The 12,475-nt window shown below is 33.8% G+C and overlaps 1 protein-coding gene across 2 annotated transcripts in view; it reads left to right on the top strand.

Annotated features, from left to right (window-relative positions):
* Positions 1-12,475, top strand: part of LOC101890022 (photoreceptor-specific nuclear receptor) — a 41,445-nt gene that overhangs the window by 18,210 nt on the left and 10,760 nt on the right. For both annotated transcript variants that reach the window (XM_020034774.2, XM_020034773.2), the window contains exon 3: positions 4,849-4,952. In XM_020034774.2, coding sequence (XP_019890333.1) covers positions 4,849-4,952 — 104 coding nt within the window. The remainder of the gene's footprint in view (positions 1-4,848; positions 4,953-12,475) is intronic.

Genomic DNA, 12,475 nt, shown 5'->3' with positions numbered 1-12,475 from the left:
GAAGATATATATGGGAGCTATATCTAAATTTGAACCGATTTTTACCAATTTCAATAGGGTTCGTACTTGAGTCAAACAAATGTTATTTACATTATTTAAAATATAAATAAAAATTATTTAAAAATACATAGACAGACGGACGGACATGTATAAATCGACTCAATATATGATTCTATGCTGATCATCAAACAAAACACCAAAACTATGAGTCTATCTCGTTTCCTTCTCCATGTTACAAACAAATGCACAAAGACATAGTACCCTTACCACTATGTGGTGTAGGGTATAAATACAGAGGAAAAGCGGTGTCATATTTTTTTGCTGCATTAAAATCTGCTGGAAATCGCCAGAGGGTAGGGTATAACAATTTTGATACTAGAAAATAAATATATATATTTTTGAAAGAATTATTTTATTTTGAATTAAAAAAGAAAATAACCACAAACTGTCTAAAACATTTATAAACAAATAAAATATAGAATGTAATATAATTTAAAAAAGTCTAATATTGAGATTTAGTAATTAAAAAATCAGGTTTTGTACAAGGTTATTTTAAATATTTATTTTTTTAAATTCTTGAAATATTAAAAAAATATTTTTTTTGTATTTAAAAAAAGAATATTTTAAATATTTATTTTCTTAAATTCTTCAAATAAAATATGTTTTAAATACTAATTAAATAATTTTTTTTCGGTATTTAAAAATAATTTTTGAGAAAGAAATTAGGTATTAAAAATCCACTTTTTTTTTTTGGGAAAAATATTTAAAATTAAAACGTTTTAAATGAAAATTATTTTAAAAAAATAATAATTTTGAGATTCAAAAAAAAATAATATAAAAAAGTTGATATTAGAAAAAAATTAAATATATATTTTTCGGCAAGAAATATTTTTTTTTTATTTTTAATTTCAACATTTCTTTTGAACAATCTATTCTCTAATCGAGTAAAAAAGTAGTAAGTTCGATCGGGCCGAACTTTGAATACCCTCCAATATTTGCAACGAATTTGGGTATTTTCAAAAAAATAAATACCGTTAAAAATTCTGTTAAAATCTTAAAAATACCGATTATAGCCGTTATATTGGGATCTATACGAAGACGTGGACCGGCATAGGCAACTTTTGTCATAAGCCATTACAATAATCAAATGCGAAACCTGAAAAAAATCGGTGAATAATGTCGCTAAAATCATCAAAATACCGAATATCGGGGGGTACCGTTATATGGGGCCATTATAGGGGAGCTATACCAAAACGTGGACCTACATGGCCCATTTCCAATACCGAAAGTCCTGCAGATATAATATACATTTGAGTAACATTTTATCAGACTACTTCATTTCGTTCGGGAGCTAGAGTGATTTCCACAGATGCACGGACATCGCTAAATCGACATAGAATTTAATGCTGATTAAGAATATATACTTTGTGGGGTCTAAAAGGTATATTTCGAGGTGTTACAAACGGAATGACCAACTCAATATAATATTTTTAAAAAATAACAAAAAAAAAATAAATATATTGTCCTTTTTATACCCTCAGCCATATGGTTACAGTGGGTATATATCATTTGTTACGGCCAAAACGTGCCTTATGGAAATAATGGTTTTAGACCCTAGGTCTCTTTAGACCAAATCCGTTTCAAGACATTTGGAGTCGATCTAGCGATGTACGTCCGTCCGTCTGTCTGTTTGGCTGCTGTGCACCTCTCGAAAGTAGTATCCGATTTGATCCAATCTTGGTACAATGTAATATTATTGTCAAACTTAGATCGATTTCGGAGATGGGCAATATCAGTCCATTCCTTCTGGTACCTCCCCCACGAATGGCAAAATTTTCAAAGAACACAATTTACTCCAAAGAAAGAGAAAGGATAATACGATTTTGCTCCAACTTTGCAAATCCTAATATTTGCAGCAGTCCTAGGTCAGGTGCCAAAATGGACAATATCTGTCCACTCCATCAAGTACCTTCCCCACAAAGTGTCAAAATTTTGAATAATTATAACTCTTATAAAATGTGATGTAGGTGTCCGATTATCTTCAAATTACACACATCATAATATTTTTATTAACCCAAAGTCTGGTGTGAAAATGGAATATATTGGTCTACTCCTTCTGGTGCCTCCCCCACAAAAGGTCGAAATTTTCGACAAATATATTTTCTGCACAGAAAGAGAAACGATAACCCGATTTTGATCGAACTTTGCAAACCCTAATATTTGCGTCGGTGGTAGGTCAGGCGCGAAAATGGACAATATGGGTCCACTCTATCAAGTACTTTACCCACAAAAGGTCAACATTTTGAATAATTTCAACTCTCATAAAATGTGATTTAAGAATCCGATTGTTTTAAAATTTCACACATCCCTTTATTTTAATAAAGCCAAGGTCTCGTGTGAAGATAGGATATATCGATATACTACCCCACAAAGGGTCAAAATTCCATTCGATTCCATTCAGACTTGGTACATCTCAATATTTCCATTCACAAAAGATGTGTTATAAAAATGGTAGAGATCGGACCATACCTTCTGGTACGTCCCCCACAAAGGGTCAACGTTTTTAATAACCAAAACCACCATACGACTCGAAAAAAGCATTCGATTCTCTTCAAATTTCACACATCCCATTATTTTTACTAACACAAGATGGGATATGTCGGTGATGATGGGATATGTCGGTCCACACCTCCAGGTACCTCCCCCAGAAAGGGTCAACATTTTGAATATCCTATAGCTCATAAACCGCGAAATTAACTTTCGATTCCATCGAGACTTAGTACATGTCAATATTTCCATGAGCATAAGATACGTTATAAAAATTGTAGATATCGGATAATTTCTTCTTTCTTCCTCCCACGAAGGGTTCAAGATTTTGGCAAAACAAAACGCTCAAAGAAAGCGAAATAAGCATCCAACTCCCTTCAAATTTCACAACTAGAAACGTTTTTGCTAACGGAAGATATGTTGTGAAGATGATATATATCCCTTCTGGTACCTCACCTACAAAGGGTCGAAATTTTCAGTACTTATATCTGTCAAAACATGCGAAACAAGGCGGTGATTCTATACAACTTGCTATATCTAATTATTTCTCTTAACGACAAATCTGATATGAATATTTTATCTATCGGAATTTATGATTTCGTATAAAATTGGATATGAGTGTCAGATTTTTTTCAACATACCTATTTTTTTATCTGTATTGGAAAAAATGAATATTTCGTTCCGTTCCGCATATTTCCATATTTTTCAAAAATTTGCACATCTCTCATATAAAGTATAGAAAGTAGTCGATATAGTCCAAAACTGGCACGTTGTAATTAGGTCAGATACGAATTGGTCAATATTGGCCAACTGCTTCGTAACCTTCCCCACAAAGGGTTAATAGTTTGGATAATACTATTTTACTTGTTAATTCCCATTTTTTTAAGAATCCTCTCTTCAAGCTCTGGACTTGTTTGAAAAAAATATTGAAAAAATAACACTGTTTAGCTTCCAAAACAAAAATAAAAAAATATAAAAAAATTGATTATTGCGTCCGAAAATATTTAGAATAAAAGTATTTTTTCTAATAATAAAAAATTAAAGGATTTATTTAAAAATTTTAAAGGGCCACATTTTAATACTGAAACTTTTTTTTAAGAACCCTCTCTTTAAAGTTTGGACTTGTTTAAAAAAATATTCAAAAATGACACTGTTTACCTTCGAATATAAAATATCCAAATATTTAATTTTTAATCAATTAAACCAATTGTACATAAAAAATATTTAAAATAATCAGGTTTAGTAAAAAAATGAAAAACAAAATATTTTTCAAAAAAAAATTCAAAACCTTCATATATAATTAATTTATATAATTATATATATAATTTTATTTTCTAAAATTATTTTATTTTTGTAAAAAAAATATATATAACAACTTTGTAAAAATATCCCATTTTTAGCCCTTCGCCTCTCCATTTCCATTAACATCCTTCATAGCTCCTCGGCAGAGTTCAAATAAATTAATTATGAAAACTTGGTCATCACTCAATAATTCCTCGCCAATTCAGAAGTTATTAAATCAATATTTCCTCTTCCAAAACTGGAAGATAGCCTCTGGCTTGCCCTGAGAAATTCCTAACACATGTCGATCCAAATTGAAGTGAGTATTCAGATGCAGCCTGGCATATCGGCAGAAGCAATCGAACAAAAGGTTAACCGGGGGGAGCGACGACTTAATGAAATAATGTATGAGCGTTAAGCTTAATTTCATTATCAGCGAATGGTTCGTCATGCAAAGCGGGCGAGAGGAAGAGCGAGCGAGCATTAAAGTCTGTTTATAGGAATTCTGGACATGGCTTTTCTGGGTATTACAAACCACCACCAGTAGCAGCTTTTGTTCGGGGATTTGTGGCAACAAAAAGAAGAAGGTAGAGTCTATCACAGACAGGACCAAAAAGGATATTGACATGATGAGTTTTAATTTTTGTTCAAGTGGTTTTTCGGACGCTTTTGTTGTTTCTTTTGTTTTGCAAGGATAATTTGAAACAAGATTGGCAAAAATGGAAATGTACGAAGTAGAGAGAGGGAGAGGAGTGGTAATTTTAGGACAATGGGATGCGCATGTCCTTGTGTCAGCATAGAAATCAACAAATGTTGCAATTTTTGTGTTTTTTTGTTGTTTGGGCCAAGAGGAAAGTGTGATGGCGGAATAATTGAATTGGAAATTAAATAAAAATGTGTTGCGATTTTCCTTTTTTGTTTAGCCTGAAGTTACGCCATGCAAATCTGGCCCAGCATTTGTCAAGTGTCCTTACTTTTCAAAGATGATAATTGAAACTTTTCTCATTGCTTTGCTTACAGATGTCAAGCGGGCACCGGCCGTTGCATTGTCGACAAAGCCCATCGGAATCAGTGTCAGGCCTGCCGTCTCAAGAAGTGCCTTCAAATGGGAATGAACAAGGATGGTAAGTCGATGAAGAGTGGTTATGAATATTTTGATTTGTTATTTGAAAAGGAAAAAAAGATACACACCCCCCACTCCAGCCGCTCTCCCTCTCTTTAAAAACCCCGTCGGCGTTTAACCTCAATGAAGTGGAAAATGATGAGCATAATAAATGTTAATGATGTAACGCCATTAACCAACCAGCCGCAGCCAGCTCCATAGGCATGTGCCCTCATCACCCTCTGCCTCTCTGAGGTAAAGGAGGGGTCCACGGCTGCCCGTTTTGCATGGATCCCACTCATTTGTGTTTTCTTTTTTTTGTTGTATTTTATCTTTAATTGCTGTAATTGCCAGAGACAAACAAGGACACGTGCCTTTTTGCCGTTGCTCCTGCTCCGGCTGCTGATGTTGTGTGTCAGTTTCAAATTGAGTGTCTCTCTTAAATACAAATCATTGTTGCGTGAAAATTGTGTGAAACTGGCGCTTGATGCGGCAAAAACAATAACAACAACACCAACACGGTGGTGTTATGATGTTGTTTACTTTTCCCAATCTAGGTGAGCATCACTCACCCCTTTCAGCGCGATGAGCACTTTTTGAACAGTGACGTCAAAGGGAGAAAATTTATTCTCAAGGAGAAAAAAAAATAGTTACCATTGTAGCCGCCAAAGGCCTCCAAAAATACACAATATGCTTAGAAGTCTATATATATAGCTACAAAAAAGATTTGAAAAAAAAAACCTTCTCGATAGGTTTTAAACAATATTCTTGAACAAAATCGAAGGCTATCGACTGATTTCTAAAACTCCAAAAAAAGTTTCATGCTTTCAAAGGGAAATAACTGTCTCCACAAAAGAAATCCTTAAAAAAATTAAATTTCCAGAAAAAAATTTTGAAAATACACGCCATCTGAAAAGAAAACCCTTTAAAAAAATTATTCTCTGCAGAAAAAAAAACTTTAATTAACCCTCGATACAAAAAAAAAAAAACTCAAAGAATCCTAAAAGAATTCATGACTCCAGGAAAAAATTCTTTAAATATGTATGTAGGTCTTAAGAATAAAATCCTTTTAAAATCCAAGCTCCAAGGAAAAAAAGGTCAAAAAATCTAGACCCGAGAAAAAATTCTAAATAAAATCGCATTCCAGAAAAAATGCTCAAACTATTTCAAACTCCAAGCAAAAATCTTTAATCAATCCACACCTCTACAAAAATATTTTTAAAAGAATTACATCTCCACAAATACAAAAAAAAAATACAATTCAAAAACATTTTAAAAATTCATGACTTCTGAAAAATACTTAAAAAACGAGGCCAGAAAAAATCCTCCTTCAATCCTTAAAAAACAATTTTTTAATTACTTATCTAAAAAAAGTTCTTAGAATTCATGTCTCCAGATAAAACTTTTTAAGGAATCCCCGCTTCAAAAATCTACATCTCTAAAATGTTGCTTTCAGAAAAAACATCCTTCAAAAATCCATATCTCCAGAAAAAATACTTAAAACTATCCACACCTCCAGAAAGAAATTCTTAAAAATATCCTCATCTCCTAAAAAAAACTTATAATCCTCCTCTGCAAAATAAAATAAAAAATTCGCTACTCCAGAAAAAACCACGCTCCTGAAAAATATTACTCAATAAATCAATGACCCCAGAAAAAAATGAAATATCCACTCCTCTTGAAAAAAGATCCTTACAATGTCCACGACGACAGAAACAATGTAAAAAATATCTACATCTTCAGAAAAAATTCTTCAAAAATATCTACCCCTCGTAAAAAAGTCCGAAAAAATCCTTAAAAATGACGACGACTCCCGATAAATATTTAAAAAATATTCACGATTCCAGAAAAAATGTTAATCATTTATCCTATCCACGCTTCCGAAAAAAATACGAACCCTTAAGAAAAAACGCCCTCAAAAAAAAAAAAAAATCAAAACTATCCACTCCACCTGAAAAAAATTTTTTAAAATATCCACGTTTCCGAAAATGAACTTAAAAGAAATCCGTAAACATATCCACGCTTACAGAAAAACATTCTGTAAAATATCCACGCCTTCAAATCCCTAAGAAATATCCACGTTTGTAGAATTTTTTCTTAATATCCAATCCTCCAGATAAATCGTTAAAAAATCTCTTTCTCTCGAAAAGAACGTATTTAAAGAATCCAAGCCTCCAGAGAAGTAGTCTTTAAATATTAGTCACCACCAGAAAAAATAGTTAAATTAAAAATCCCTATAAAATCCAGACTTCAGAAAAATGCTTAATAATCAAGACCTTAGGATTTTTTTGAAAAATCAACGCTTCCAGCAAATATTATTAAAAATGCATGGCCTTAAGAAAATCTCTAAACAAAAAAATCTACGCCTCTTTAAAAATTTTTCACAAATGCACATTTCTAAATAAATTCACTCGTCCAGAAAAAAATTCACGATTCCAAACCAAAATCCATCCCCAGATAAGAGATCTTTAAAAGTCCACATCTCTCAGACATCAGTGTCACCAGAAAGACAAATCCACGCCTCCAGAACAGTATTCTTAAAAGCCTTAAAATAACTCGCTTCGGATTTGGTCCAAATAGACCTAGGGTCTAAAACCGTTATTTCGATGAGCCACGTTGTGGCCGTATCAAATGATATATACCCTCGGTAGCCATATGGCTGAGAGTATACAAATTTTCAATAAAATTTATAAAAAAAAAAAAAAAAACTCGAAAAACCAACGACGGTAAAATGGATGATACATTTCCAAAAAAAATCCTTAAAAATATATGCTTTTGGCTATCATATGCCGACAGAAAAAAATCCTAAAAATTAAATCCAGCAAATTCTTTAAAAAAAATCCACAGTCTTAGCCTCCTCGACAAGTCTTAAAAAAAAACGATGATTGCCCCCTGAAACAAATTCCAAAAAAAAAAACATTTAAAAAACCCACGTTTTTAGCCATAAAAAATTCCTGAAAATATGAAAATGTACAGCTACGAAAGTCCTTCACAAAAAAAATGCTTAAAAAATCCAGGCTTATGACCCATTTGGATTCCAAAAAGCTCCAAGTTCATTCATATACGTTCGGAATTCGGATTTCGGAAAAAATTTTTCTCAACAAGAATAATTCCAAATTCCCAATTGCAGTCTCGTTACCTATCTATGGCCACCATAGGCACCTGGAAAATATACTTATGATCATAATATACTTCTAGAAAAAATCGTGACCATGATTTGCCTTCACAAAAATTCACCATTTTAGACATAGTAGATCTCCCGGAAAAAAAATAAAAAAAAATCTCTCATTTTTAGCCATAATAAGCCTCTGGAAAAATGGTCTGGAAGAGTCCATCCATATAGCTACGAACTACAAAAAGGACTACAAAAAGCCAAAAAAAAACAGTCATCAGAATTTCTGAAGATATAATGTTAAAAAACTCCACGTTTTCAACAATGATAAGCCTCCGGAAGAAATGCCGGGTAAGGTCACATACGCCCACAAAAAAGTCCTGACTTATGGCCGAGGTGGATTCTAAGAAGCTCCTTAAGGATCTATGTTCATAAATATGATGGGACTGGAGAAAAAATATTTGTCACCAAAAACAATCCCTAAAAAATTCCCCTTTTTATTCCCCCCACCATAGTATGAAGGGTATATTAAGTTTGTCATTCCGTTTGTAACACCTCAAAATATACATTTTAGACTCTACAAAGTATATATTCTTGATTAGCATAAAATTCTATGTTGATTTAGCGATGTCCGCCCGTCTGTCCTCCTGTCCGTCTTTCCTCTGTGGAAATCACTCTAGCTTCCGAACGAATTGAAGTAGATTGATAAAATTTTACTCAAGTGTATATAATGTCTGCAGGACTTTTGGTATTGAAAATGGGTCATGTAGATCCACGTTTTGGTATAGCCCCCATATAACGGTACCTCCCGATATTCCGTATTTTGGTGATTTTAGCGGCATTATTAACCGGAATTCTTTCAAATTTGGTATTTGATGCTCGTAGTGGATATTACAGCCTATGACAGAAAAGTGTGTATGCAGATTCTCATCTTCGTATAGCCCCCATGTAACGGTAACTCCTGATATTCGGTATTTTGATGATTTTTTCGATATTATTCATCGAAATAGGTTCAAATTTGATATTTGAAGTTCGTAATGGATACTACAGCCTACCTCAGAAAATTGTCTGTGCAGGTCCACGTCTTCGTATAGCCCGGCCCGGCTTAACTTATAACTAACCCACTAACCTCTGACCATGATAGGCCCCTAGATGATCATAATATGCCAATAGAAAAAAAAATCCCTGCCCACGGCAATTATACCCTCACAGAAAATATCATCGAAAACCATGTCGAATATCTGGAAAACGCCTTCAAAAATCACGTCTATAGTCGTGATAGTCCCCCAAAAGAAATCCTTGAAAATTCCACTCTTGTTACCATTCGAAACCACTGTTAAAATTTACCTTTTTCCCCCTCTCCTTATCTGACTGCTGTTCACTTTCCCCTCTCCTGGAAAATATTTGAATATTATGATTGTTTTTTTTTCTTTGTAGTAGTAGTAGTAGTTGTTGTTGTTGCTGTTGTGTCTATATTTACCTTAATGGTTGTCAGTTGCGTTTTGCCTTGCCATCCTGGGTTACTGGTGCGAGAGCGTGTGCAAGCATTTTTTTTCTGTCGCTCTGCAAAGGATAAGGCAAATGACAACAGTAACAACAACAAAAACCTCAACAATATTGTTTGGTTGGTTGACTTTCATGTTTATTTTTAAAGGATATTCTCCCGCTTTGGTGTGCTCCAGTTTGGTTCATTCATTTGGAAACATTGACAAGCAACAGCAACAACAACAAAGTATCAATGGTGGATGGACGGATGGATGGTTGGTTGGTCGGTTGGTTGAATAGATAAATGATTTATTTCCTTTCGTTATTTGAGGTTTCTGCTGTTGGTGGCTCTTGCATAAGTTATCCATCCAACCATTCCAGCCATCCATCCATCCATCCCAGCATGCAAATTATTTAACCAAAGGATAATAACTTCTCTCTTCATTTGCCAGACAAGACTGTTGTGGGTTTTTTCTTTGGTCGACTAGGGAGGCATGCGGTTGATGGATCGGTTCGTTTGTTGTTGTTACTGGTTTTATTTTATTGGAAACGCGTGTGCTTCCGACACATTTCGCTCAGGATTCGGATGATGTTCAATCAACCTGCAAATATTATTCCAAATATGACATGTTTGCTCTGTGTGTGTGCGCGCCTCCGCATTTCTCATGCTTCGCTAGCTTCGATTTCGTTTGAACTGCATTTGATGTTTAAAGGTTGTCTTTTGAAAGCGTTTTGCTGTTTTCCTTTGTTGTTTTTGATTTCCCATGGTCTTCTAGTTTGTTTTGAACTCAAATGAAGACACATGTTTTGTCATGCATGCAATTTTCTTTTGTCCCGCGGGGAAAGCGGTGCGTTGGTGTGTGGGTGTGATGGTCCATGGAAATGTAAATAAAATTTGTTTGTGTTTCTTTGGAAATTATAATCGATGGTATAAGCCTACTGAAATATGTTTGGGAGATGTAATGTAAAACCTATAATTTCAGAGAGGAGAAAATCTCAAGACCCGTCATCTTAGGAACTACAAGGAATATCGACAATATCTTAGGGACTACAAGGAATATCGACATATATGTCTCAATTTTCAACTTTTTGGGGCTTTTTTTAAAAAAGTTCCGGTAGAAAAATACCAATTTTCATGTTTTACTCCCGAACCGGTTAAAATAATCCATATCATTTCCACTTGTTAGATGGGCATTTCTATAAGTACCAGGTAAAATTCGGATATTGTATTCGAACATTCGGCCCCAAAGACAGGATATTTCCCCACTAAAAATTAATGTACCGTAATCAGGTTAAAAATACCTGCCTGCTTCGAAATTTTGTTCCTTGTTATAGCCATGATCGCCTGCCGGAAAAATGACTGTAAAAAATGGTCATGAAATATCCACACTCCCTAAAAAAATCCACTCCGCCAGAAACAATCCCCAAAATTCACATGCTTGTGGTCATGTTTTGCTTCCGGAAATATCCAGCACATTAGCTATATAGGTCGGAAATGCTGAAAAAATTACATTTTTGCATTCCTATGGCCATGATAGGCCTCCAGAAAAAATTGTTATGACCGTAATATGTTTCTAGAAAAAATCATTTGAAAATTCACGCCCACACTTTTCAAGAACATTCAAAAAATTATCCACTACTCCTGAAAAATCTTTAAAGAATCCACGCACAGAACTTCTCTTTTTTTTCTTAAAATCCATTTCTGAAAAAAATACATGTCTCCGGATCTTTTTTTAATCCACTCCCTTCCTTAACAATATCCGCGATTGCAGAAAAAATCAACGTCTCCTGAAAAAACCTTATCAAATCCACGCCTCCAATTTTATTCTTAAAATCCACTCCTCCCGAAAAAGTCCACGTCTTCAGAATTTTCTTTAAATCCCTTATCTTTTTCTGAAATCTTAAAAAGTCCGCATATCGTGGCTCCACCAGAAATGCAAAACGTTCATAGACATGATAGATTTCATGCCCTAGAAAATATCCACATTTCCCAAAAACTTCATTAAAAATATTCACGCCTCCAGAAAAAAATTCTTAAAAATATCCACGCCTCCAGAAAAAATTCTTAAAAATATCCACGCCTCTAGAAAAACTCCTTAAAAATGTTCACGCCTCCAGAAAAAATCCTTAAAAATATCCACGCCTCCAGAAAAAATCCTTAAAAATATCCACGCCTCCAGAAAAAATCCTTAAAAATATCCACGCCTCCTGAAAAAATCTTTAAAAAAATATCCACGCCTCCAGAAAAAAATCCTTAAAAATATCCACGCCTCCTGAAAAAATCTTTAAAAAAATATCCACGCCTCCAGAAAAAATCCTTAAAAATATCCACGCCTCCAGAAAAAATCCTTAAAAACATTCACACCTTCAGAAAAAAATCTTTAAAAATATCCACGCCTTCAGAAAACGAATCCTTAAAAATATCCACGCCTCCAGAAAAAAATCCTTAAAAATATCCACGCCTCCTGAAAAAATCTTTAAAAAAATATCCACGCCTCCAGAAAAAAATCCTTAAAAATATCCACGCCTCCTGAAAAAATCTTTAAAAAAATATCCACGCCTCCAGAAAAAAATCCTTAAAAATATCCACGCCTCCTGAAAAAATCTTTAAAAATATCCACGCCTCCAGAAAAAATCCTTAAAAATATCCACGCCTCCAGAAAAAATCCTTAAAAATATCCACGCCTCCAGAAAAAATCCTTAAAAACATTCACACCTTCAGAAAAAAATCTTTAAAAATATCCACGCCTTCAGAAAACGAATCCTTAAAAATATCCACGCCTCCAGAAAAAAATCCTTAAAAATATCCACGCCTCCTGAAAAAATCTTTAAAAAAATATCCACGCCTCCAGAAAAAAATCCTTAAAAATATCCACGCCTCCTGAAAAAATCTTTAAAAAAATATCCACGTCTCCAGAAAAAATCCTTAAAAATATCCACGCCTCCAG

This window comes from Musca domestica, unplaced genomic scaffold, assembly GCF_030504385.1.
Source record: "Musca domestica strain aabys unplaced genomic scaffold, Musca_domestica.polishedcontigs.V.1.1 8, whole genome shotgun sequence".
NCBI classification, from domain to species: domain Eukaryota; kingdom Metazoa; phylum Arthropoda; class Insecta; order Diptera; family Muscidae; genus Musca; species Musca domestica.
The sequence above is the reverse complement of the archived record's forward strand: the minus strand, read 5'-3'. Positions and strand labels throughout refer to the sequence as shown.